This window comes from Vanessa cardui, chromosome 10 (assembly GCF_905220365.1).
Source record: "Vanessa cardui chromosome 10, ilVanCard2.1, whole genome shotgun sequence".
NCBI lineage: Eukaryota > Metazoa > Arthropoda > Insecta > Lepidoptera > Nymphalidae > Vanessa > Vanessa cardui.
In genome coordinates, this window is record NC_061132.1 from 13,308,098 (window position 1) to 13,335,920 (window position 27,823).

At 33.2% G+C, this 27,823-nt stretch overlaps 1 protein-coding gene across 1 annotated transcript; it reads right to left on the bottom strand.

Annotated features, from left to right (window-relative positions):
* Positions 1 to 1,200: 1,200 nt before the first annotated feature.
* Positions 1,201 to 2,887, bottom strand: LOC124533198 (adenosine deaminase 2-like). Its single transcript, XM_047108383.1, has one exon. It carries the CDS (start codon positions 2,820 to 2,822, stop codon positions 1,311 to 1,313), a length of 1,512 nt encoding a protein of 503 aa, XP_046964339.1. The 5' UTR covers positions 2,823 to 2,887; the 3' UTR covers positions 1,201 to 1,310.
* Between the last annotated feature and the right edge of the window lie 24,936 nt (positions 2,888 to 27,823).

A 27,823-nucleotide genomic window follows, 5' to 3' on the forward strand; every position in this document is an offset into this window, starting at 1 on the left:
GTAATAATTTTAATGACTTGAATGATTTAGATAAATAATAAAATAACCTTCTCCTCAAAGGAAGAGGAGGCCTTAGCCTGTTGTTGTTGTTAATAAAACCCAGTTAGTTATAAATTTTTGAGAATCAACAAATCGACATATTTTATTATTGCTACCTCTGTTAGCTACGAAAATTGAGGTTTCGTACTAGAAATTTTGGACGTGTCATCATAATGAAGCTACTCACAAAATATGAACTCATGAGCCTGTTGACTTCCAAGCAGGATATATTAATTTAAATAATTGTATTAACTAACATGACTTTGTATTTTTTAAATGTTGAAAAAGAGTAACTAATGAGTTTCTTGCCGGTTCTTCTCGGTAGAATCTACTTGCCGAACCGGCGGTAGCTTCACTTAATTGTAAAATGACGATTTAAAAGTGCTTGTAAAAGCCTACTTGAATAAAGTTTATTTTGATTTTGATAGTAATCAAGTGAAAAAATAGATCAGGAATCCTGGACTATAAATATAAATGTTCTTTCAAAAAACATTGATATAAGAGCTAAGTTATTAAATATTATATTAAAGATTTAAAAAAATTGTAGAATTAGTATTCGAGACTCATAATTTCAGACAGGATTTTCATTAATTCAATCGTATTTTATCGACACCTGTAATTAAAATATAAGAAATATCAAAAAAAGTAACTTACTAAGTTTCTTGTCGAATCGTATCAGTAGGGTAGAATCTACTTAGCGAACCGGTGATAGCTTTACATTTAACTCAATACTTTTAAATGACGATTCAAAATTGCTTTTTAGAGCCTACTTGAATAAAATAGATTTTTATTTAAATGAATTCGACTTTTTTTTTTCTTTTGTTTATAAAAAAGGTTTTAATCTATATTACATTTTAAATTAACATGTTATTTTTATTATTACAGTTAATTTGATACGGAATATTTACCACGTTTTTTATTTTTGTTCGGTGGAGCTCGATATTTCGACTTTATCTACGAATGTCTTGTTCACGAGATCACAAGGTTTTAATCTAAATTTTATATTGGAATAATCCATTTATATATTATATATATGGAACAAAATCCCTACCGGTTGGTATTTTTACATTCCATATGTTTACGAGACTCTTATCTCTGCACCTACATTAAATGTGTTAAAACAATTTCAAATGGCTGGTATTTATTTATAGTTAAATACTGTTTGTTTATGATAAATTTATTAACAAATAACTTAATAATTACGCTATTTTAAATTAAATAATATATATACTTCACTAATAATAATTAAACTTAAGTTATATTAAAATATATTATCTAAAATTCGTATTAAGGTCTTCGATGAAATCGTCCCATTGTTTAAATATTATTTTGAACGCATCTAATTTCTCACTTGGGTCCAATGTACTGTATTTAATTGAATTAATCACTAATTGTTTTAACATACGTAAGTCAGCACGCTTACTAGCTATACCAACGAATGATATATAAAAGTCATGAGATAGGGGATCCGCTCCCCAGGCCCCTGGGTCATCACTGGACAGAACCACTGGCATGCCAAATGCCAAGTATGAAGCTAATGGGTGGTTCCTAACATCACTCACCAATGATAACACAACATTCGATATAACGTTCACTTCTAAAGCTATGTCTTTAGCCTTCACAGCAGCGAGGAGTGATGGGTGCTTAATTAATGCGTACCCATGACCGATTCTCTTCGATCCCAAAAGGATTGCGTCTGCGAGGTTTTCATCCGTCGATGATCCGAACCAATTAGTCTCTCCACCGTGGAAATAATAGTTAATATCGTCTTTCGCTTCTGTCAACGCGGGGAGGAAATCCACTAATGGTTTCCCCAGGTCCTCTTGGCCTACTAGATCGAAACCAGCAAACATGTCCGGCAATTCCTCCTTGATTCGACGAGCGAGTTCAATGCTCTTACGTATTTTATTTATATCCTTCGCGCGGTGCATTGTCACTATTAACTTAATGCCGATAAAATCTGGATGGTCTTCTTTAAATCTCTTCGCAACTCTGTGATATATTCGAGGCATGTGCGTCAGATCGTGCAAGGTTCCATCCAATTCGTATAGGACCGGTAGACCACTTCTCAATTCGATATACATAACTTTGTCATTGTAAAACTCTTTCAATGCCTCGTAGAAGAATTTTTCCCGTACAGGTCTGTACGCGATGAGATCTTTAATCGTATGACATACTTTATCGAACCTCTCCCAAACGTGGTTGATGTCATACTTTAAATCCTCTTCGTTTTCTGAATACAGGGTGAAGTGTTTCTTTATGTTTTCGTCGAAAGACGCGATGTCTTCGGTTTCGTTTCTTAATACGCTGAGAAGTCGCCATTCAGTTTGACAAGGTCGCTGGGGGAGGTTAATGGAGAAGTGTAATTTTAAATCGTCGTCCGCGAAACACGCATGTAAGTGGTCCTCATACGTCAGAGCGAGTAAACGCTCCGCGCTGAGCATCAGCGAACTATGCACGTGTAGGGCGGCTCCTTTAGGCATCCTCCTTATTATCTGGTACACTTTCGACTTTTCGATGTCATTTTTATAAGTGAAATAGTGACGTGAGAAGTTGAAATATTTCGGATTCTGGAACGATTCGTCGAGTTCTTGTTGCTTGTGACGCATTAATACATCGTTTGCCGAGTTTTCTTTGTCACTCAGTTTAATGTTCCCACCAACTTGTAATTCGAATTCTTGCTCCAACAGATTAGCTCTCTCGGCGTTGTAGTCGTGTATGCTCCTCGCGATTGTTTGGGCACATAACGTTAATATAACGTATTTGATAACGGCGGCATACATTCTTCCCACTATCGGCCAGGTCACTGAATGTCATTCTCCGTTCACTATCGCCCGAGTGAGCTGTAGACACGCTACACTAAGTTTATATACTATTGCGATGTTTGACAGTTCCGTTTTTTTTTTTTTCATTAAAACTAAATAAAGATTATGACACACGGTTAATTCCATTCGTATTTGTAAACCAAAAAGTATACATTAAGGATAAATGTTTTACGTATTATTATAATAATAATGAATGAACCCATAATGTAATTTTATGTATGTTTGAAACATATTTTTTTTACATACATAATGATATTCAATAGGAATTCAATTATAAACATATCAGAAATAGAAATGGGTAGATATTCCGAAATGAATCATTCTATATTATTATTTTATTTTTCAATAGAAATCGAACAACTGTAAACTAGTATAATTTTTATATGATCTCTGATAACTCTTGAAATTTTAATGTTATTTTATAATTTTGGTTAATCTGAAAACCATGAATATTGCTTAAATTATCTACCACTGCGTTCATGTATGCATGTATTCTTTCTTTATTCCAACATAATTATTTAAAGTCAGAACATATCCTGTTTAACATATTATGGGACCATGGCAAAAAAATTCACTTAGTGACATAGTTTCTTTCTCTTTCTACTCTAAACAATTTTATAATGTTATTTTAAAATATTTTTTGTTATTGATTTAATTGATACAGGGTTTCTATTAACATTTCTTATTTGAATTCTCAAACTTTAATGTAGTTATTTAATAGTCTGTTATTTAATAAATAATATAAAGCAAAAGCAACTTCGTTCTGAACGGATTTCCAATAACACCTCTAGCTGTTCTTCTGCGATTTTTTCTTATGAGGGCACTCTGTTTTTTAGTTATAAACGACTCACCTGATGGAAAGTGACTACCACGGCTCATGGACATCTGTAACACCGGCGTTTAAGATTTGTTTCCGGTCTTAAAGAAAGGTGTAGCCTCTTTATAATAATTTTCTTACTAAATTCGAATTTTCCTTCAAAGATAATTAGATAATTAGCATACACGGAGAGAAGGGCTAGACCAATGTATGATAATAATATACTGTTCGATTATTTACATAGTCTCATTTCAATATATTTTACGACGTGTTATTTGAGACAATAGGGGCTTTTATGAACTGTTTTAATTCTCCATAAATTTCGTTTGCGTTGTATATAATCATAGACCTCGATATTCCTTTGTGTATATTTTAAAAGTATAAACAGTAATTTGCGAAGCAATCAATTTATGAAAATATATTCTATATACCGAGATGGCATAGTGACTAAAATACTTTTATCTAAGTCGTAGATTGCGAAGTCAAACCTCTGTGGTGACCACCGTGGTTAATAGTGTATACAACGGTTTTAATGGGTCTCCGTCTTTACTTCTGATTTTCATAATACAATTGCTTTAGCTACTTACATTGGGATCAGAGTTATGTATGTGATGTTGTCTAATATTTATTTATTTATTTAAATTCTGACCACTCAAATTTTATTATTATATAATTATCGAAACGCTTGGCCCTTGGAGTTGTGGTGCAAAAAACTTCATCAAAAGTATAACACCTCGCCTCATTGCCTCCACTGGTGACAGGAGGGCTGGTTCGTTTTTTGCCCAGAGGATCGGAATTGCGATTCAACGGGGAAATGCTGCTAGCATTCTTGCCACCATTCCACGCGGTCAAGATTTATACAGTAACTAGTTTTAGTTCATATTTGTATATATATATATATATATATATATTTAAGCATTTAATGTTGTTAATTCTAATAAAATATTGTCCAATTGTAAACATAAGAAACAATTAATATATAAGAACTTTTTAAAATTGTGGTAGGTTTTTGTTTACAGTTCATCTTGTTCTCGGAATGTATTCAGAGGAAAACGTGTTATGTACACCCAGAAACACGTTTTCTTCACTACGAATTCATATGGGATGGGGAGGTAGAAATAGATTTTTTTTAAAAGTGAATTTGTAAGGATGATGAAACGGATATTGCGTTTTATTTACAGAATCATTTAATATTACCAAAGATATTGGAACCAATTCCAAATTAAATTGAAAATCCTAAAGTTTTAAATTCTCACGAGAAAATAATACGGAGTTGTCTACGTGCGAGGCCGACTTGCACTCGATTGATTTTTATTGCTGTTTCCGGTAGAGAATGAGTGTGTGTAAAACATAAAAAAAACTGGCAACTAATTGGCAACGTAGCGGACGTCAATCAGGCTGTCTACCTGAAATTTTGTAGAGGTTGCAGAACTGTTGTCAATTAAGACTGCCCAGGTGATGTTAATCTTTTGTGCGCATGCGCAACGATGTCTATAACGCATGCTATTGAAATCGAAAAAGGAATTTATATAAACAAATCTTAGATTTACGTATTTCATTTGACAGATCTGCTCTGCTTACCACAACTATATTGTTTAGTTTACTTGGTGGTAGGGCTGTTTGCAAGCCCGTGTGTAAGGTAGCACTCATTGATCAGATATTCTGCCGCCAAACAACAGCACTCAGTATTGTTTTATTCCGGTTTGAAGAGTGAGCCAGTAACTACAGGCACAAGGTACATAACATCTTTGTTTCCAAAGTTGGTGGCATATTGGCATTGGATGTAAGAAATTTTTAATACAGCGCCATTTTATATGGGTTATTAACCCATATAAAATCAGGTGGATATGGGCCACCAACCTATTACATAAAAAAAAATGTATATACGTTAAGCACTGATATATATTTTTTATTAATGTGACTTTATTATTAATATAAGACTATTTAACTACTTATATCCATTTTAATTTTGCTTTTAAAGTTGCGTTGACAGTTTCGTTTCATTTCTCAAAACGCAATTTATTCGATAATCAATAATAATGAATATCACGGAGTTTTTCAAGCTCCAATGACCAGCTCCAGCAACCAATGACATCGCGTCAATTCGCTGTCAGATCTTCATTTGGCTTTTGTTCTCTTGTGTTGGGAATAGACCATAGATACTCTATTCCGAACCCTCCATAGATCGATGGGACGATAATCTACCTACCGCTTAGAGTCCAATGGACCGGAGGTAGGGATTTATTCATTTTTGACTAACTATATAAGTTGGACTTTCAAATCAAATCAAATCAAATCAATTTATTTAAGTAAACTTCACAATGAAGCGTTTTTGAATCGTCAACAATTAAATACTACCACAGTTTAGGAAAGCAGCTTCTAGCGAGAAGAAACGGCAAGAAACTCGCTTAGTTGCTCTTTTCAAATAAACAGATTTACAATGCTGTTGTAAATGTACAATTACAGTAATTAGTGTCCTATTATGGAACCCGAGCCTAACTCAAAGCGTTTCTTTCTAAAAGATGAAGAAGACTTGAAATTTGTATCTGTTTTTAACCGACTTCCAAAAAAGGAGGAGGTTCTCAATTCGTCGGGGCCTTTTTTTATTTTTTTTATTTTTTATGTATGTTACCGAATTACTCGAAGATGGCTGGGCCGATTTTGACAATTCTTTTTTTTCCTTTATATCTTTTCAGCTTATTTACATAGGCAGTCTACCAAATGGTCAGTGGTCAGAGACAAACAACATGTACAGCCTGCAAATTTTCCGATGCCGGGCTAAGGCTCCTCTACATTTGTGAAAAGATTAGGAGCATATTCCACCACGCTATTCCTATGCGGGTTTGTGAATGTGGCACAATTTCGATATTTTCCTTCACCACCGAGCACTAAATTAATTATAAACACTAATTAAGTGTGCCTGCCTAGATTGAACCTACAATCATCGGTTATAATGTACGTGTTCCAACCATTAGGCCATTGGTTCACCACTCAGAGGCATTGAGAAAAAATCATAATTATCAATTGAAAAATATTAATTTATTCCTTCCTGTAGTTGCACTGGTTCATTCACCCTTTAAGAAGGAAAACAATAAGTAAAACTGCTTCATTCAACAGCTGTTTAAGGATGGAATTTAGAAAAAGATTAGACTTTTGACTGATGTGGATACGGCTCGCCTTGAGTGTTTTATCTATTTCCACAGTATTATGTCGTATGGCATCCTACTCTGGGGTAATGCAGCTGACATTAATAACATTTTTGTACTGCAGAAGAGGGCTATTCGTGCAATTTATAACCTAGGCCCAAAAGATTAATTAAGATGTAAATTTAAAGAAATTAAAAAAATGACTGTTGTTGTTGACAATTTATTTTTTAATAATGTAATGTATGTACGCAAAAACATAAATAATTTTCCCTGAAATTGTGACGTACATTCCATTAATACTAGGAACATAAACTATATAGTTACGCCAAATACCCGATTACTCAGGGTTGGTAACTCTTGTCTGTATAAGTTTTTCAATAGGATCCCAGAAAACGTTCAAAGGTATTCAATTATAAGTGTGCCAAAGGATATTACAACACTTTCTAGTTGACCTTGGGAGTTAGATGCCTCCAGGCTGTTTCAAATAACAAAAATATTTTTCTTATTGTATATGTAAAATGTATTTAAAAAAAAAATGATCCCGCTGAGTTTCTTTCGCCGGTTCTTCTCAGGGCTGAGGTGTTAAATTCCGAACCGGTGGTAGATTATCGACTATCAATAAGAAACTGTAAACATTTCTATCTATAAATATAATACAATTGGAGTGTCTGTTTGTAATATTTAAATAGCCCTTTTTTACTCAATGCACATGTATGTATACACGGTACATATACCAAAATAACATTTTTTACAAATTTTGTCAACAGATATAATAAGGAGTAACTTGGCTACAATATTTTCACAGCTAGTTTTGAATAAATATTTTGACTTTGACTTTGAATATGTCAGCTAGCGACAATACCGTTGAGACGTTTTACAAATAATTGAATGTATATCTGTATCGTGTTACGTAAAACGCAATGAACTCGTTTTCACCGTCAATGACGGCGCCGCTAGGAAATAATTGTGTCTGCTGTTTTCACGTGACCTAATTAAATATTATTGTTAGTCTCAATAGGTGAAATCAAAATATACCTATTGCACAATATACAAAGTTATCTTTATTGTTTGTTTGTACTGGGTATTTTTTTAGTTTTTTATGGTAAAGGTTGGCGGACGTGCATATGGACCACCTGATGGTAAGTCACCATCACCCATAGACAATGAAGCTGTACGAAATATTAACTATCGTCAATGCGCCACCAACCTTGGGAAATAAAATGTTATGTCCCTTGTACCTAGTTACACTGGCTCACTCACTTTTCAAACCGGAACACAACAATGCCGAGTACTGTTATTAGGCGGAAGAATAACTGATTAGTGGGTACTTACCCACAGCGGTTTGCACAAAGCCCTTTTTTTTTCACTAGAAGAAAGCAACATTATTCTTTATTCCTATAGGGTATCAATTACATTTACTCCTATTTTAAGGATTGGTTGTGTTTAGACAATGAAGTAACCTATGTTCTTTCTTGGAGTTCAAGTTTATTTATAAATTTCATCAAAATCGGTTCATTAGTTTGGCTGTGAAAGAGCTACAGACAGACAGAGCTACTTTCACATTTATAATATTACTGAAGGATAGATTGTGTTGACATTTATTTCTTTGGTATTGTGACGCAAAAACAAAGTCAAAATATGACGTCAAAATATTTATAATAAAATATAGTACACAAATCATCTGTCGCCTCACTAGCACTTCGATCTGTCATCGGGAGCGGGAAAACGTTCTTTTGAATTGTGTATCTACTTACTGATAATTTGGCGGTTTTATTTATAATCCCGAAATATAAATAAAGGACATCACAGGTATTAAAAATTGAAATTTGGAATTGAAAATAGTTTTCTAGTTTGCCGCCAAGCTATCATTGGTTCTTTTTGTTTGTTATATTGTTACGGCTTGTAGGGTGATCCAGTACAAGGGACTAGACTTTATTCTCAAGACTGGTGTTGGTTGGACGATTGTAAAGAATGGTTAATAGTCCTAACAGTGTCATGACGGTGAGTGATGTGATCACTCACCACTACTGCCAGTGTGCATTAAAACTATAAAAGTTTATTTTTTATTTTTGTACTTATATATTTTTTTGGAAGACCATAATTAGGTCAGTACTGATAAGGAGGCTCTAAGTATTGCATTGAATGATAAAAATAAATATAATTATTAAGATACCTACTTGTTTATATATTTTTACAGAAAGTTAGATTTAAATTGGTACCTAACAATACGATGTAACCAAATTGAATAAAATTGAATGGTCCATTTAAGAGGTCATGATTGCAAAACTTTTTTTATTACAATTTATTGCTAAAGAGCCATCTAGTAATGAAACTTGATACTACAATAGCATTAACATTCCTGCGCATGCGCATTACAACGTTAGCGTCATGCTCCGTAAGAATTGCTTGAAGCACGCGCTATGTGGCGCTAGTATGGCTATTAAAATATATAAAAATGAATCTCACATCCGTTTTGTCACGACTTAAGTTGAGACCGCCTTTACTATCGATATCCACTATTTTCGTGATGGTTCTAAAAGAAAAAATTTGCAGAAGACAAGAATTTTCAGAAAACTTAGAGAATTTATGTTACAGGTGATATGGGTTGTCTGATAAAATCTAATAATCGCGTTTCACAGATAATGAGACACAATAAAATTTTATTATATTGAAATCCGGCGAATTCGGGCTAGGTTGCTAGCACCTAATGCAAAAAGTTTTAAGATAAGTATAACTAAGTACTTACTTATACTTATCTGACACACAAAAACACGCTCAAGTAACGCACAGGATTCTTAACGCATTTTGATATCTAGAAAGCATTAAGCATTTTTTATTATACGTAGTATACATGTACTTACATACATACAAGTGTTGTCAATGAGGAGCCTCAAAGGTATATTTTCCAAATTTTCAGTACTAAATTCTATTTAAATACTGTTTTTTATACGCGTTATTTCAGGATCGGTTTAATCAAGTTGTGCCCACTTAGCAATGTTAGCAAGCGTCTCCTTTGACCTTCTTCTAAGTTTATAGTATTCAACCGACTTCAATAAGGAGGAGGTTATCAATTCGTCTGTATTTTTTTTTGTTTCTACTATAACGTATCCATACTGACGAAGTTTTTTATAACATAAACTGTCGTGTACTTAACTCGATTTAATTAAGAAATAAGGTATTTAATTTAACAAATAATTTAAAATGATGGGCTATCAATAATAAACGGAATGAACAATGAAAACGAATGAGAAAGACTGAATGAAATGTTTATGTATAACACGGCACAATTATACAAATAGTATGAAAAGTTTTAAAAATTAAAAAATAAAGAAATACAAAAATAAACAATTTCATCTACAAAAAAAAGCAATGATAGTTAACACATCCATAGGTGTACCATTCAGTTAGGTTCGAACCTGACGCTGATTTTCAATTTCAGTTTCAGTTCTTCATACCAGTTCATCATTATTCTAGAATTTTAAACCTACCTTCGCTTCGCAACGAACCAAGATCATTGCTTTTAAATTCCACGAGCGTACAGCGATCCCTCTTTGTCGCGGCAAAAACCGACAAAATGTCGCACCCTTTCAAATCGAAATTTCACTTTTCTAATGCACCTCTGCGTTGCGAAACCGAGCCATTACAATATATATACTCTGAGCTAAAGTCTGAAGTTGTATTCGTTGATTCTCCTGATACTGATACCGTAATAAATTAAAGAGTATTTCAATTTGATATTGTGTTTTAGTAGAAGGAAATTTTTGTTCTTGTTCATTGATTAGTTTTAGGAAAATGAGTAAAAGTTTGAGTAATTTTTCGTTAGGTTAAATTTGGGGGGCATAGTACTTGCCTATTTTTGTTTCGTAAAGTGATAATTTATGTATTTACATGGTTTTCATTTAAGTTTATTTTAATTTTGTCATTTGTTATAATTCTCTTTCGTCTTTCTCAGAAACAGTAATATACCTATTAATATACGTTTAATTTAAAAAAAAAATACACATCATTACCTTCGGACAGATGATTTGACTCGAAATCTATTATTTTGTGTATTATATAATTATTAAACAAAACCTTATCTTACATTTAACTGTATTAATATTCTTAAAGTTAATAACAATATGAGTTGTTTTGCACTGCGTATTCATAGATGTCGCTACACGAAGAAAATTTTGTAAATTAGTAGCGCCATCTATCAGCGAGTAGCAAATATTTCATTGTTAATACGGTGAATTTATAATAGTAACATTAAACAATAAAATACATAATCAATAATGTAATAAAAATAAATATTTAATAGTGAAACAATATTTCAAATATTTTAAGAAAGTAAATTTAGCGCCCAAAGCGCTTTAATTTTGACAAACTATTGTATAGCTTTTATTTAAAAAATATATTATTATTAGCTTTTTAATATTTGTGAATTAAATGAAACAGCTAAATTCTGTACTCTTTCTACATAAACTATTGAACAATTTTTTTCACACAGCATCAAACTGTTCAATTTTAGTAGTTTTTGTACCTGGACTTTTTTTATTTTATCTATATAAGCTTTTATATTGTTTTATTTGTCAAGATACCCATCTTAAAGACGTAAATAATTTGAAAATAATAATACGGAGATCTGATCTTCATCTACCTATATAAATCAATATACTATTTTTATGTAAAAGTATTAAATTAAAAGAAAGCTACCGCCACTTGGAAATGTTAATCCTTCCAAGTAAAACTGTCATAAAATTCAGTAGTGGCACTTTTATAATAATTAAATTAAATAAAAATAATTTAACATTATTTTTTTCATTTCATTTAACGATCTCTTGTTTTTATTTTATTCCTATACAAATTTATACATTGATTATAACTGCCATGATATTAGAGTAGTTAACTAGGAACGAATAATTTTTGAAGAGTTTGACGTTAATTTCATCAAAAGATTATAGTAGGCAAAGATCGAAGTTTTTAAAATAAAACTGTAACTACTTTAAATTTAAGCATCTACATTTATAATATATTTTCTTTACTTACATATTTGTCTTATTTATATATATAAAACATTTATTGTCACACAATATAAACTACATCAAGTTTTTGATATTGTTTTATTATTTGTTATAGCAACAACATACTATCCAAATATAATATAAGGATATATATATAATATATATCATAAGTAGGCGGATAGGCATGTGATGGTAACTGGTCACCACTGCCTGCTGATATAGAGCCGTTTCAAACATTAATAATTTCTAACATAATTAATGATAATAAAGATGCATTTTTGTCTGTAGTTACATCGGATTTATTAATACAAAGTTTAACTGCTTAGCGGTAGAATATCTCACGAGTGGGTGGTACCCCAAACGGGTATGCAACAATATTACCACCATAATCACAAGTCAGAAATTAGTCCATGATAATAGGAAGTATTTTGCTCACTAGTATGAATATACCTAGGTATATGTTTTTTTTATATAATCATTAACCTGCATGTGTCTTACTTCATAGAAATTCTGCCACGTGTGTATTCAACCAACCAACATTGGAACAGCGTGGTGGAATATGTTCCGAACCTTCTCCTGAAAGGGAGGGGAGGGCTTAGATCAGCAGGGGGAAATTTAAAGGCTGTTGCTGCTGTTGTGCTTGTTGTAAGTAATCTAATTAAATTTATTTAGTTATTGTATTTTGACGAAGAAAGCAAAAAAATTAAATTTAAAAACGATGTTGGAAATAAAGGCTATTTTATTTAATTAAGGTAGTCAAATCAATCAAAACATACTTTATTCCCAAGATTCCCAGATTTTCGACAACTAATAAGAAAGTGTAAACACTTCCATTTTGAATAAAGGTTTTTGACTTTGACTTTGATTCAAGTTGGCTTTTAAAATAACTTTTGAATCATCATTTAACAACTATATTAAGTCAAGCTACCACCGTTGCGGAAAGTAGATTCTACCGAGAATCAGCAAGAAATTCAGTAGTTACTTTTTTTAATTTAATCATACTGTTATCTGTAGGTACGTCTGTACGTCCATTTCAGATGAGACAATATTTTTCATTTAAAATACCGATTTAAAAGTCAACGCTCGTCTGGGAGTCACGACTTGCCTCTTCCATGTCTCACGGTGACCTTTATTTAACTATAAAAAAATGTCATTCCGTCTGTACGTAGCTGTACCTTACTTATATTTTGGATCCATACTAATATTATAAATGCGAACGTAATCTGTCCATTTCGCTTTTAAGCCCAAACTACTGAACCGATTTGAATGAAATTTAGTACACAAATAGTCTAGAGCCTGAGAAAGGACATAGGCTACTTTGTAATTGGAATAAAGTATTGTAAACAAAGAGGTTTTACATCAATGTAATATTTTATGTTAATTTGTAAATATATTCTTATTTTCTACGCGAGCCGCCGGTAACAGCTAGTTTATTATATTTTTAACTGTATTTAATGTTATTTCATTTAAATATTTAATAAATAAATAATAATAAAATAAATATTGGGCAACATCACATACATTACTCTGATTGCAATGTAAATAGCTAAAGCACATGTGCTATGGTAAATTAGAAGTAACGATGGTACTTACCACGAACACCAAGAAAACTATTAAACTTTTTCTACATCGACTCAACCGGGAATCGAACCTCGGAATGGCTGGCGTACCTATGAAAACTGGTGTACAAACTTTTCGACTGCGGTGACATCTCTAAAACATTTCTGCATCGCTAAGAATACGACCCGTAGTTCCAAATTTTCGTGATGAGTCAACCAGTGTTATTTCGTTTATACAGATTAAGGAAGATTATTTTGACATCTTAATAATACAGCCCTGTCACAGGGTTCACACTAGTTCGTAAATAGTATGAACCGTGTGTCAAAAAGCTATTTGGGAAAAAATCACTTTAAAAAAAAGAGTATAATAAAATAAAGTACAACAAAAAATACTTTATCTATTACACATTGTGTGTCTGTGTGTAATGATATTTTTTGATATAGACTTAAAAAAATATATGTTTTTATAATAACTTTAATTAAAATAAATCACTACACTTGTTTGAAAAAGTAATCTATCTACAATTTAAAGGACCGATATTGAACGATTAATTTTGATTTATAATTAATTACGAAAACTATATTCTGCTGATGAGGATTCGTCGATCTGTCTTGCGCGTGGAACTGGCGGTTCGCAGCATCAGCGATACCTCTACATACAAAATCAACTCAAACTCAAATTACTTTATTCAATATAGAAGTATTACACTTTCTTATTGATGGTCAATTGAAACAGTACCACCGGTTCGGAAAAGAAAATACCCTGACCTGAGAAGAATCGGCGAAAGAAACTCAGCGTTTTTTTTTGTCTCATGAATGTAATATTTGGAACATATTATATAAACTAATACAAATTTACTATGGTGGTAGGGCTTTGTGCACGTCCGTCTGGGTGGGTACCCACTCATCAGTTATTCTACCGCCAAATAACAGTACTCAGTGTTGTTGTGTTCCGTTTTGAAGGGCGAGTGAGCCAGTGTAACTACGGGCACCAGGGACATAGCATCTTAGTTCCCAAGGTTATTGGCGCATTGACGATGTAAGGAATAGTTAACATTTCTTACAGAGTCATTTTCTATGGGTGATGGTGACCAATTACCATCAGGTGGCCCATATGCTCGTCCACTAACCTATTCCAAAAAAAAACAATTACAAATTTAAAAGCGAATTTGATCAATAGTGCGAAACGACGCATCTTTTTGTTCATATATTAAACGAGCTATCATTTTAATTATTAATTAATATATGTAAACTATAATGCGCGGCACCTGCTTTTTGTTTTTTAATCAAGTAAATAGTTCGTTCAGTATTAGTATTTAGTAGTGGTCGTATCAGCGCTGGATATAATCTATATTTTCATAATGGTTGTTTATGTCACGATTCAAAAGTGTATTTATCATTACACAGTATAAAACAAAGTCGCTTACCACTATCTGTCCCTAAAATGACGCTACGGATTTTGATGCGGTTTTTTAATAGATAAAGTGATTCGATAGGAAGGTTTTTGGATATAATACATGGACAATATAGTAACGAAACAACAAAAATTCTGTCGTATATGTAGTATCAGTATTGCACACGTCCGAAGCCGGGGCGGGTTGCTAGTTAATAAAATTTAATTTGTATAATGATTGTTTGTTAAGTAGTTGATTGTGATTTGATTTGTTGTTATTATTATTATCATAAATGTTTTTTCTATTTTTTTGTCTTATTATTTATTATTATTTTACATATAATTATTATAACCTAGATTGCGTTAATTATGCTTCTATAATTTAAATAATATTAACAAGATTATATATTCCGTTACGATTTATGTAATCACATTTACATTTATTTATTTTTATGTATGATTTATAATGTTCTCCTATGCGTAAAATATTTGGTACTAGCTACCCGCCCCGGTTTCACACGGGTTCCTACAACCTTCAGATTAGAACACAAACATAAAAAGAAAAGTTCTTGTTTCTTGCGACCGGGATAGGCTAGGATTCCTCTTGAATCACTCTGTTACTAAAAAACTATTAAAATTCGTTGTGTAGTTTAAAAGATCTAATATATATAGTATGGATATAGTATACACGGCGGGTATATTGTAAAAATAAATTGTTAGAATATGAAAGGGCTTATAACTTATACATGAATTGGTGTATTTTTAAAAGGAAAAAATATTTTTTATTTTTAAATAAGGAACGCATATATTTGACTTAAATTAAATTTAAACCACAGATTAAATAGGGATTTTAAGTTTATATAAGCTGTATTAACAGATAATATGGGTTCAATAATTCAATCGAAAAAAGCTATAAATATTTTTTTAATGTTTAAAGGACTGTTCGAATTTTTATTAATTTAGAATAGAATAGGTTATGTGTTGAATGTAATGGACATTTTTTTAATTGATTATTTATTAAAGAATATTTTATATTTTAATTAACGCCAAGGGTTTGTTTAACGGCTATACTTGTATTGAATACCATGACCTAGAATATTGATATATTTTTTTATGAAAATTTTAATTGAATGAATATGAATGAATGAATAATAACGCAAGTGGCAAATAATAATTGTCTGTGGGAATTTATAATCAATTTTGACGTGTATTAGAAAAAAGGATGACATTTTGTAATTTCAAAACAGGTTTTTGTTATAAGGGGTAGATTAAATGTTGTTTATAATTATACTAAAGGTAAATTGGTTAGTAATTAAATATTATTTAATTACTTTATCTTCATTACTTTCATTATTATCAGCCAATGGCATTCCACTGGACATAGATAGGTACTCTGCAGTTAATACTCGAAACTTTCCTCAGTATCAACTGAGTAAGTTAGGTACTCAACAACTTTAGTAGACCAATATTTCTATAGGTATAGTTATGTCTGATGGTTAACATCAAAACAATTTTTTAGTTAAATATGTAAATTACCATTTGAATGATAAACGAAGCTTTACAATAAAAAGTAAGTAAGTAAAGGTGGGCTAAGGCCTCCTCTCCAATTAAGGAGAGGGTTAGGTACATATTCCACCACGCTGTTCAAATGCGGATTGTTGGAATGCACATTTCGCAGAATTTCGATGAAATTAGACACATGCAGGTTTCCTCACGATGTTTTCCTTTACCGCCGAGCACGAGATGAATTATAAACACAAATTAAGCACATATATATAGTGGTGCTTGCCTGGGTTTGAACCCGCAATCATGGGTTAAGATGCACGAGTTCTAACCACTGGGCCATCTCAGCTTAAAAGAAAAGTAGAAAGCTGCGTCTTAAAAAGTGTTCTTAATTATGTCTAGTTTGATAGGTACCTGCTACCAATATAACAAATATAAAAAGATAAATACTTGGATTTTTTTCGGCTATGAAATTTGAAATTACCGGCTTATTTCAAATATAATATTCATCTATTCTACATATAAATCTTCTTCTTTGATCACTCTGTTTATTGATGGAAAATAATATCAAAATCCGTTGCATAGTTTAAAAGTTCTGTAGACTTTGATATACTACGTAGAGAAGAAAAGACACGTGATGGTACAGGTCTTATAAAAAATATGACCCAGGGTCAAATCGTGACATTACGTAAAAGTGCGTTAGTTCGTGTTAAGGGAATTTAAGCTTTATGATATTGTAATAAAGACGTGCTGATTTTATAAGGTGATTATCACGACATGGTGATGGGAGACGCTATAGGTATTACGTGACTCCTTTATCTCGTTCTTAATAACTTGATAATTCGGGAGATTTGTGCGTAAAGCTTCGCCGAGACACGAGCGGGACGCTGCACTTTTTTTTTATTCATATCGTGTACTAGCGACCCGCCCTGCTTCGCACGGGTGTAATACTGACACTCAATTTACTACAGACTTGGTTTATTTACGAAATTACATTAGGAACATCAAAAATTATTAGTGATACTTTACTATATTGTCCATGTATTACATACAATAACCTTCCTCTCGAATCATTGTATCTATTAAAAAAAGTCGCATCAAAATCCATTGCGTTGTTTTAAAGATTAAAGCATACATAGCGATATAGGGACAGATAAAGCGACTTTGTTTTATACTATGTCGTGATGTAGTGATGATGATGAAGTAGTGCTGTTGGCTTTACTGGACTTTACAGCATCATCGGGCTTGGGTACTAGACTCAGCCTTGAAAATTGCGCCCAATAGAGCTCGAATGACGATAAGAGACGAGACGACGATGATGATAAGAAATCGCACCTAACTGGGAAACACTTCTAATCTGAGCACTGATTGATTCTATTGACGTCACGCCCGCCTCCGTGACGTCACTAACCTAACGGAACGCTGCACGTTCCAATGTGTTATATCAACACGATCTCGCAATTTTTTCAATCTGTTGCGAAGACTGTCATCGCAGTGGTTTGATCCAAAAGTACCAGGTTTCGCCCTGGGGACCCGGGTGGCAAATCCGCTTGCTTTTCTTAGGTATATAAAGAGAGGTACGCATAATAGTCGTGGTATCTACTTATTTATAGCTACTGCAATAGACATTACTTTGTCTTATGACGTCAAATTGGAGGGTGAGTAAGCCAGTGTGATTTCCGACTTATTTAGTGCAAGATCCTATGGGTGAACATATGGGTTTTTACTTTCACTTCTTTCTTAGATAAACAAAGAGCGGTATGCATAATAGCGGTGGTACCTACTTATATATTGTTACTGCAACTGACATTACTCTATCACAATGTCCCAAAATGGAGTGTGAGTGAGCCGTAAGTGTAGTTGCTGATATAGTTGGTACAATTTCCTGTGGCCGATTATATTAGTTTTTCACAACAAGGCGCTAAGTTAAAATCACGTCTTACTTGACCGTTAATACTCTGACCATCGTAAGGATACCACCAAGTATTCGATACATATATGAATAAATCCTTTTTGATATTCGTAAATGAAACAAAATATTTCACAATCATAACTTTTAATCGAAAAATTATTGGTTTATTTACCGTTAGCACTTTGTACGACTTCATTTCGAGTAAGCCAGGTTACAAAGTTGGTTAAGTTCTTTTAAGTTGTTTCAAAGAATATTGGTTAAAAATACAATATTTGGTAACTTAATTGATTTTAACTTACTTCTTGCTTGAAGTATGTTAAAGATATTTCAGCCGTTTTATTTGTAAACTTTGAATGTGTTCGAAGTCTTGTTAGCTGATGTTTGCCTTAGGAATATGTTTCGTTCGTAAAGAGAGGGTGAGAAATGAGGCTATATGGGTTTGACTAACATCTGGATGGACTCAGCAATGAGTGCTATTAAATCTTCGTGGCGTTTCTCCGAGGGATCGCAACAGTAATGAGGTGATCCGTCAAAGAACTAAAGTCATCGACATAGCCCACTGGATTAGTAATCTGAAATAGCATTGGGCTGGTCATATTTATCGTAGAACCGATAACGGTTGGGGAAAAACGTTTTATAGCGTGGAGACCGCGTCTCAGGCACGGTGGAGTGACGATATACGCAAGACAGCAGACAGGCGCTGGATGCGAGTAGCCGGAGGAAGACGACAGTGGCGTGCACTTGGAGAGGCCTATGTCCAGCAGTGGTCAAGATCAGGCTGATGATGGTGTTTTCGTGAATACGTCAGGTATTCACGAAAACACCATCTAAATAAAAAATAAACAATTTGCAGCCGATGTCACAGTCACAAACAGATGTCTTGTCACACACAACAAATTCTTCAGTTCATGTTATTTTTGAGGATTTTTAATAGGTGATTGATTATAAGTGGTAAAACAATATATATGTTACCGTAAGATTACAAACATCGTTAGATTGAAATCTAGGTATCTCGTGAGATTGTTAGCTGTCGAAATATTGTGAACGATGAAATATGATTGCAATTTAAGGCATTATTTTTGCTATATTGTAATCTTAATAAATTGTTGACAATTATATAAAACATAATATATAATAAGGTATATCCTGTATGTTTTATACAGAAGGAACAGTGTCTGCTGCATTTTGTTAGCTTAGAATAAAAATGTAATACGAAAATTATAACGAACGGGAATCAAACGGGGGTCCTGTTCGAATCAAACGGGACCCCATCGATGATTACCCCTAAGTATTGCGTCCACATGTCAAGCTGTACCCCAACAATATCTCGGTCAATTTGACAATACGGGCCCCTGTTTTGAAAATATTTGCCGGACCGGACCAAACAATTCCATAAGTGGTCCTCCCCGAAAATATATTCAATTGAATAATGCATCCTGTCACGGCTATTATCGTTGCTGTGTGTGTGTGTGTGTGTGTGTGTGTGTGTGTCTATGTCTGTATGAGATTTTAAACGATACCTATTATCAAAGATTCGTTGTGTGAAAAAGTTTTAGTCGTAATGGGTTTGACCGACAAACATATACATAACTAGTTCTCGCCAGCGGCTTCGCTCGTGTTTTAGTGTGTTGGTTGTCATGTGTCTGGCAAAAAACTAGCCCATGATCTTTCATGGAGTTCAAGTTTGCTTCATACCAAATTTCATCAAATTCGGTTCAGCGGTTTGGTCGTGAAAGAGCTGACAGACAGCGGTACTTTCACATTTATAATTTTAGTATAGATATACATTATATAACAGCTGTTACATGCTCTTAGATCATTGATAAAGAAGACCTCGGTTACAGTCCAGCCAAGGATTCGAACCCAGGTAATCAAAATATTCAGCCCTGAGTGTAAGCTATGCTATGCCATTCGCACAGTCGGCGCAAAATCAAAATCGAAATAAACTTTATTCAAGTAGGCTTTTATAAGCACTTTTGAATCGTCATTTTACAATTAAGTGAAGCTACCACCGGTTCGGAAAGTAGATTCTACCGAGAAGAACCGGCAAGAAACTCAGTACTTACTCTTTTTTAACATTTAAAAAATACAAAGTCATGTTAATTAAATACAATTATTTTAATTAATGTATTCTGCTTAGAAGTCAATAGGTATTAACTCCACGCTTTTTTATCATCTATAAAATCTTGTATCCAATAATATGCTTTTTCTACCAATGTATTTTTTACAAACGATTTGAATTTACTAAACGGCAAAGTTAAAAATGTCTGCATTTTATTATAAAAACGGATACCTTGCCCCAAGAAGGATTTATTGACTTTGCGGACTCGGAAACTTGGCGTTATAAGCTTATCCTTACTCCTAGTGCAATGCAAGCAGATATATCACTATATCCTGTAAATTAGAACAGATAGTTATATAGACGCATATAACATATTTTGGGATCAACTTATTGAACTTTTCGTCTCAAGCTAAGTACCTAATTACGTATTATTTATATAAGGCAATACTTAATGTGTACTTACTTACTTAATTCAATTCACAACGGTTTTTGCTCTCATTAAAAGCGGATGTTGATCACTACGACGCTACAGCTGGCTTTAAATCTATCCTGGTGTCAGGACAAGATCAAAAGGTACCGCCACCATTGTGTATACCCCCTTAAGGGGTATTTGCATACTAAAGAACCCGTGAAGCATTCGAATTGTCGATTGAGACTTTATAGTTGTGTACTTATTTTGTCTGTCTGTTTATTTATGTGAGACGTTCATTCAGTACTTTGTTGTACGAGATGTATGTCCTTTTAATTTGTATGTACTTGATTAATGACGTCACGTGGGTAGGGATGCCGTTCGCTTGGAAGATGGGTCTTAAAATCTTTGTCTTATTCCACCACGTTGCTCTTGATCTGGTTGGATGTGTGATCCAGTATGTATCATACACAAACAAACACAGACGTATGTCAGAGTTTGTCTTCGTCACGAGATGAATTATAAACATAAGTAAATAAACATCAATTTGGTTTTTCAGCTTTTGGCGGTTGTGTCCTTCTCAATATTGACGCTTTAATTATTTATATGTACTAGTTACTGTCAAAGCTTAGAACGCATACACGCACACTAGTAAAGTAGAATGACGTTTGGAGAGTGTCAAAACGTAGCTGTAACGCACACTAAGATAATAGTTAGGCCAATTCTTATTTTTTTTGTAGTGCGTACACACTATTCGGTAACAACGGTGTTCTATTTTTAAAAATAGAATACCGTTGTTCCATTTTACACGCGTACAATATTTAAATGACGTACGTGCGTTCCTTTTTTGAAATTCCGAAGTAGTTCTCCGCGGTCGGACACCGTTAGATGCCATCTGCTCCGCTAATGGGACCGTACCGCAATTCACATGCGCAAAGCCCAACCGCAGTGACGTTCCACTAATTATTCCTTATTACCCACAAAAACACTTCACCCCAATGTTTTTTACACTAATTTCAAATCGCGTGCTATGTTTTTTCGCGTTATCGGATTAGGTTCTTTAACGGAGGCGCATTCGTATCCTGTCGGTTGTAATTGGGGTAATTTTTGTCTCATAATTTTTATATTTAAGGTTCTTTTTAGGTAGGTTTCGGTGATTAAAACTCGTATGGATTCCATTTACAGGATTATGGTATTAGTGTCGTTTTCCTCGGTCATCTTAAAATTGGAATTTCGTTAAATGATTACGTTTCGATAAATAATTAACCTGATTAAGTGAATAGTATTAAGCGTTTTTTATGTACTAATAAGCTTTGTATTATCGGTTTTATTTTATTTTCGAAATATTAACGTCCTAAGTCCATTTCATTAAACGCATAAATGAAAATCAAAATTAATTAATTTAATATTCTAAATTAAAGAAGGACCTTAAATTATCACTTTTGTATAGTCGTTATGAAATAAATTGTAAGTTTTTGTGAGAATTGTCAACTTACTTAAAAATAAAATTCAACTTTACTCAAATGGAGACTTTATTTTTTATATATTTATATATGTGATTAGGTATCGATCAATTTATTACGGTTGCAAATTTGTGACAGTCGAAATATCTTCAAAACAAAGGGACACTTTTCTTAGCAGTTGATCTGCTCATATCTTTAACAGTTTTTTTAATCTGTGACAAAATAACTTCAAAAAAATTGACAACTGTTATTACTTGATCTACTAATATCTCTAACAGTGGCATTCTCTGTTCAAAATGAGTTTAATCTATATCTATATCAACTAATATTATAAATGTTAATGTAACTCTGTTTGTCTGTCTTTCACTAGCAAACCGCTGAACCGAATTTGATGAAATTTCGTATGAAGCAAATTTGAACTCCAAGGATGACCATAGGCTATTTTTTTTGTCTTACAACAAGTCGCGGACTACAATAAGTCAATCACAAGTCCATACAAGATGTCCTAGTGACTTTATTTTATATTAGTTTGACATATTAATCGCAAACGAAAATTAAAATATAAATAAAACCACAACAAAGCAATGTAGAAACACAAAAGCACATCAATAATTATCCGTATATTGTTCGCGATGGCGACATGTGATCCGGCGACAGTTGCGAATAAAACTATGGCTGTATTATGTCCCTAATTTATATAATTAATAGTTACATATCAGGGGAATGACATTCTTTTAATGTGCGACATATTGTTATGCGAGATAAAAAACTATTCCTAAAAAATTGTCTTTAAAAACGGTCTTTTTATTGTTTTTGTAACACTAAATTACATCAGTATTGAATGTTGCCATTCTTTAATCGTTTGATAAGAAACAATATTAAACGGTTTGATTCAGTTATATACACAATAGCTGTTGTTAATTAAAGAGGATTTTGATTAAGATTTACTAAATTGTTACGATTTAACAAATGTATAATTTTAATAATATAGTATTACATAGTATAAGGAAATAAGCATTATGAAAGTAAATTGTTTTCGACGATGTCCGATTCTAATTGAAACAATTCTTAATAAAATCATTAAATAAAATATATATTTTTAGAACCAGAAGTAGGAAGTAGGTTAAAGTCAAAAACAATTATCTTAAATTTAAAATAATAATCAATTTACCACAAAACAAAAACATTTACGTCTACAACACAAATAACCATTACACAGTAATAATCATAATGGCGATCCAAAATGTGTCAGCAGCAAAACTCCCGCCTTTTTTTTTAAGGGAAGTTGTCAGACTTGACGCAGATGTTGCTTTTTTATTCCAACAACATATATATATATATATATATATATATATATATATATATAATTAATAAATTAATAATATATAAATAATTAATAATTTTGATAGATAATAATGATATGTGTTTTGCGGTTTACAATAAAATGAAATCGAGCATAAAATACAAAATAGCAAAATACAAAATACAAATAAGCATAGGTTTGATCCAAGGTTTCGAAATTCCTAATAAAATATTTTTAATAAACAATATTAACTTCAGGCTGCTTAAACTTTTCGCAAGAAAAACCCATTATGTTTAGATTGACATTAGAGATTGGAACCTAGGACATCGGGTTTCCAGCTGTTTAAACTACCCATCAAACCATACACATACATCTGCATAATAGTACTTACACTCTTAAATTTTTGAAGAGGCCAAAGCATGTATACCTCAATACCTTGGCTAACAATGAATATAAAAAAAAACAAAATCAAAACATCAACACAAGCGCTTAATTCCCTCCCTCCCAAATTGCAATTGCAGGAACATACAGATTACAACCTCTTTACAATTTAAGGGTGGGATATAAGCCTAGTTTCCTCTATTATCATATCTATGATATACATCCTAGTATAAATACAAAAGTATGTCTGTTTGTTACTTCTGAGATGACCTCCGTGGTCGAGTGGTGTGTACACCGGTTTTCACGAGTACGCCACTCCGAGGTTCCGTGTTCGATTCCCGGCCGAGTCGATGTAGATTACCAATAGTTTTTTATGTTGTCTTGGGTCTGGGTGTTTGTGGTACCGTCGTTACTTGATTTTCCATTACACAAGTGCTTAAGCTACTTACATTGGGATCAGAGTAATGTATGTGATGGTGTCTCATATTCTTAACTACTCAAATGTAGCCTATGCTCATACTTGGAATTCAAATTTCAAAATTTTCTTCATACCAAATATCATCAAATTTGGTTCAGCGGTTTGTAGTGAAAGAGCGACAGTCAGACAAAGTTACTTTCACATTTATAGTATTAGTAGGTATATATAGATAAAGATTGTTCTCATTTGAACCGAGAATGCCACTGTTAGAGATATTAGGGGCTCTAGTAATAACAGTTGACAATGTTTTTGAAGTTATTTTGTCACAGATTAAAAAACTATTAAAGATATGAGCAACGGGCAAGAAAATTGTCCCGATATTTTGAACATATTTCGACTGTCACAAATTTACAATCTATCACCATGAATGAACAGAGATGGCCCAGTGGTTAGAACGCGTGCATCTTAACCGATGATTGCGGGTTCAAACCCAGGTAAGCACCACTGTGCCTATGTGCTTAATTTGTGTTATAATTCATCTCGAGCTCGGCGGTGAAGGAAAACATCGTGAGGAAACTTGCATGTGTCTCGTTTCATCGAAATGTTGCCACATGTGTATTCCACCAACCCGCATTGGAACAGCGTGGTGGAATATGTTCCAAACCCTCCCTTTAACGGAAGCGGAGGCCTTATCTCAGCAGTGGGAAATTACTGTTACTTTTACTTTACTTTACCATGAATACGTTGTCAAGGATAATATCGTAGAGTAGCAAGCGAGTGAAGCTGGGTGCAGTAACGAGTATCGTGTATTGTAAAAATTAAAACAACACACACGCAAATGAGTTCATTCTTTCATCTCACGTTCGATATGGACTATGGGGGGGTTGATTGCAATCAAGTGAATCGTTTCTGATTGGGTTTGAAGCCGGCATCGTTGTTTGTTTGGTAAGCGAACTGTTTGTTTGAGCTATTATCTGTGGACGCTGATGTTGTAACGCTGGATGTGGCTTTGTAACGTGGTACAGATGTGGTCAAATAAATAAATATGGGAGAACATCACATACATTACTCTGATCCCAATGTAAGTAGCTAAAGCACTTGTTTTATGGAAAATCAGAAGTAACAACGGTACCACAAACACCCAGACCCAAGACAACATAGAAAACTAATGAATTTTCTACATCGACTCGGCCGGGAATCGAACCAGGGACCTCAGCACTCCGAGTACCCATGAAAACCGGTGTACACACTACTCGACCACGAAGGTCGTCAAATCAACATGTTGTGTATGTAAAACGCTGATCTGTCTTGAATTTTGTTAAAGTTTCGTTTTGTAAATGAGAGGCGCGTTATGAAAGGATTTTACAAATGTTTTATTTAATCTACAACTCTCATATTCTAAATTTTCTTTCTTTAATTGATTGACTCATTAAAGAACAGCTTAAATTATTCGATTTTGATAGTGTTATCACGATACATGAATTAAAAAATATTGACCATGTATTTTTTATACTATATACAAAAATCTTTATCTCGAATCACTCTATCCATTAAAAAAACGCATCAAAATCCTTTGCGTAATTTTAAAGATCTAAGCATACATAGAGACGGTCAGAAAACCGGTGTACTTACACTTAAGCGACTTACACGTAAGCGACTGTGTTTTGTACAAAATGAAATCATAGGTATAACTAAGCACAGGTTCAATCCTAGGTTTCGAAATTATTAATAAAATATTTTTAATAAACATTATTAACTTCAGTCTGCTTAACCTTTCAAGAAAAACTCATTAAGTTTAGATAGAGATTAGAGATCGGAACCTAGGACATCGGGTTTCCAGCTGTTTAAAATATCCATGTAATGATTGGCTTAAATAATTACGTATATCTCAAGACACATCTAGTGAATCATATGATAAAATAATATCGAGATTTACCGTTATGTGCGTTTATATTATCTTTATCTGAAGATTTATCTCGTTATATCGTCCCATTGTGACATTGTGTGTATTATAACAATTTAGCGATATATGTTATTGAGTTAGTAATATGAGATGGAAATAAAAAAAACATATTTGTTACGAAAATCCTTGTCGGATATACTTTTTCTTCGAAGATTGTGAGTAACGATTTTATCTAATAATGTTGCTAATGTTATTTGTTTCAGGCATTGTGGGTTATATTGTACTGAGGACATGAAGTGAATATTGAACGCGTGGGTAACACATTTTTTTTTAATATAACATTTTTATAATTTAGTTACTAATTGTTTTTTCAATTTTAATGGATAGTTTATTTTTTACGACATAGGTGGCAAACGAGAAGGAGGCTTAACTGATGGAAAGTGACTACCACCGCCCATGGTCATCTGCAATACCAGGGGATTGCAGGTGCGTTGCCGGCCTTTAAATAAAGAGTATGCTCTTTTCTTGAAGGTTCCCTGTCGTATCGGTTCAGAAAAACCGCCGGCGAAAGGTTCCACAAAGTGATTGTAAGAGGCAGAAAATGTCTAAGAAATCGCGCTGTTGTGGATTTCGTTTTATATTTCTTGATGCCAATGTTGTTAATTCTAAGTGTTTAGTTTTGTGTTTTTAATACAAACCGATTAGGTATATGAGTCTACTCCACCTGATGGTAAGTGGTGGAGTCAAACACACAGTGACCAGCACTAGTCAGTCACAAGATGCCCACACCTCGTTTGAAGAAACACAGGTTATCAGGGGTACATGTGTGGTAGAGAATAAAAATATTGACACTTTCTGTTGTATCCAGGGTTAACCCACGCTTGCTTTATCGTCAATTGTTTTACGCTTGAGCTAGATTAGATTTATAAAATTTATAAGTCATTTATTTTTTATATTTATTATTTTTTTTATTTTAAGATAACGGCTCAACTATTTCTCATATCATTAATGCATATATTTTCACAAGACTTGTTTATTAAATAATGAGCAATGGGGTTAAACTGACCGCACTGGCAGATAAGGGTTGAATTTACTCAATCAGAGTTCTAATCAATAGCTCTGAGCTATTGACTAGTTTTCTCTGCCTCCAGGCAACTGAACAGCTGATGCGATGGTGACATTATATCGATCTTTATTACGTGTGATTAAAGTAGCAGCCCGTAAATTACCCACTGCTGGGCTAAGACTTCCTTTCCCGTTAAGGAGAGGGTTTGGGACATATTCTACCACGCGTTTCCAATGCGGGTATGTGGAATGTGGCAGAATTTCATGTGATTATATAACGATAGTAATGCTTAGTAATGTCTCCCTGACCTGCTTTGACCACCATGTAACCACCAACCAATTAAGCGATGTAGTAGTAGGGCTCTAGTGTGTGCTTACAAATGTATTGTCTCTATCTTTAGTAGCTATACTTAAAATGACGATTTAAAACTGGTTGTAAAAGCCTACTTGAAAGGAGTATCTTGATTTTTGCTTCAACATTCGTTTGTCTAGATCTGAAACTGTCTTCTTCAGTTAAAGTCTGTGTGTTTAACCAACTGGGTTATATCAGTTAATTATAAAGATAATCTTTGCTTAAGTTCAATAATTTAATTCAATTTTAAAGATGATCCTACTTATTTAT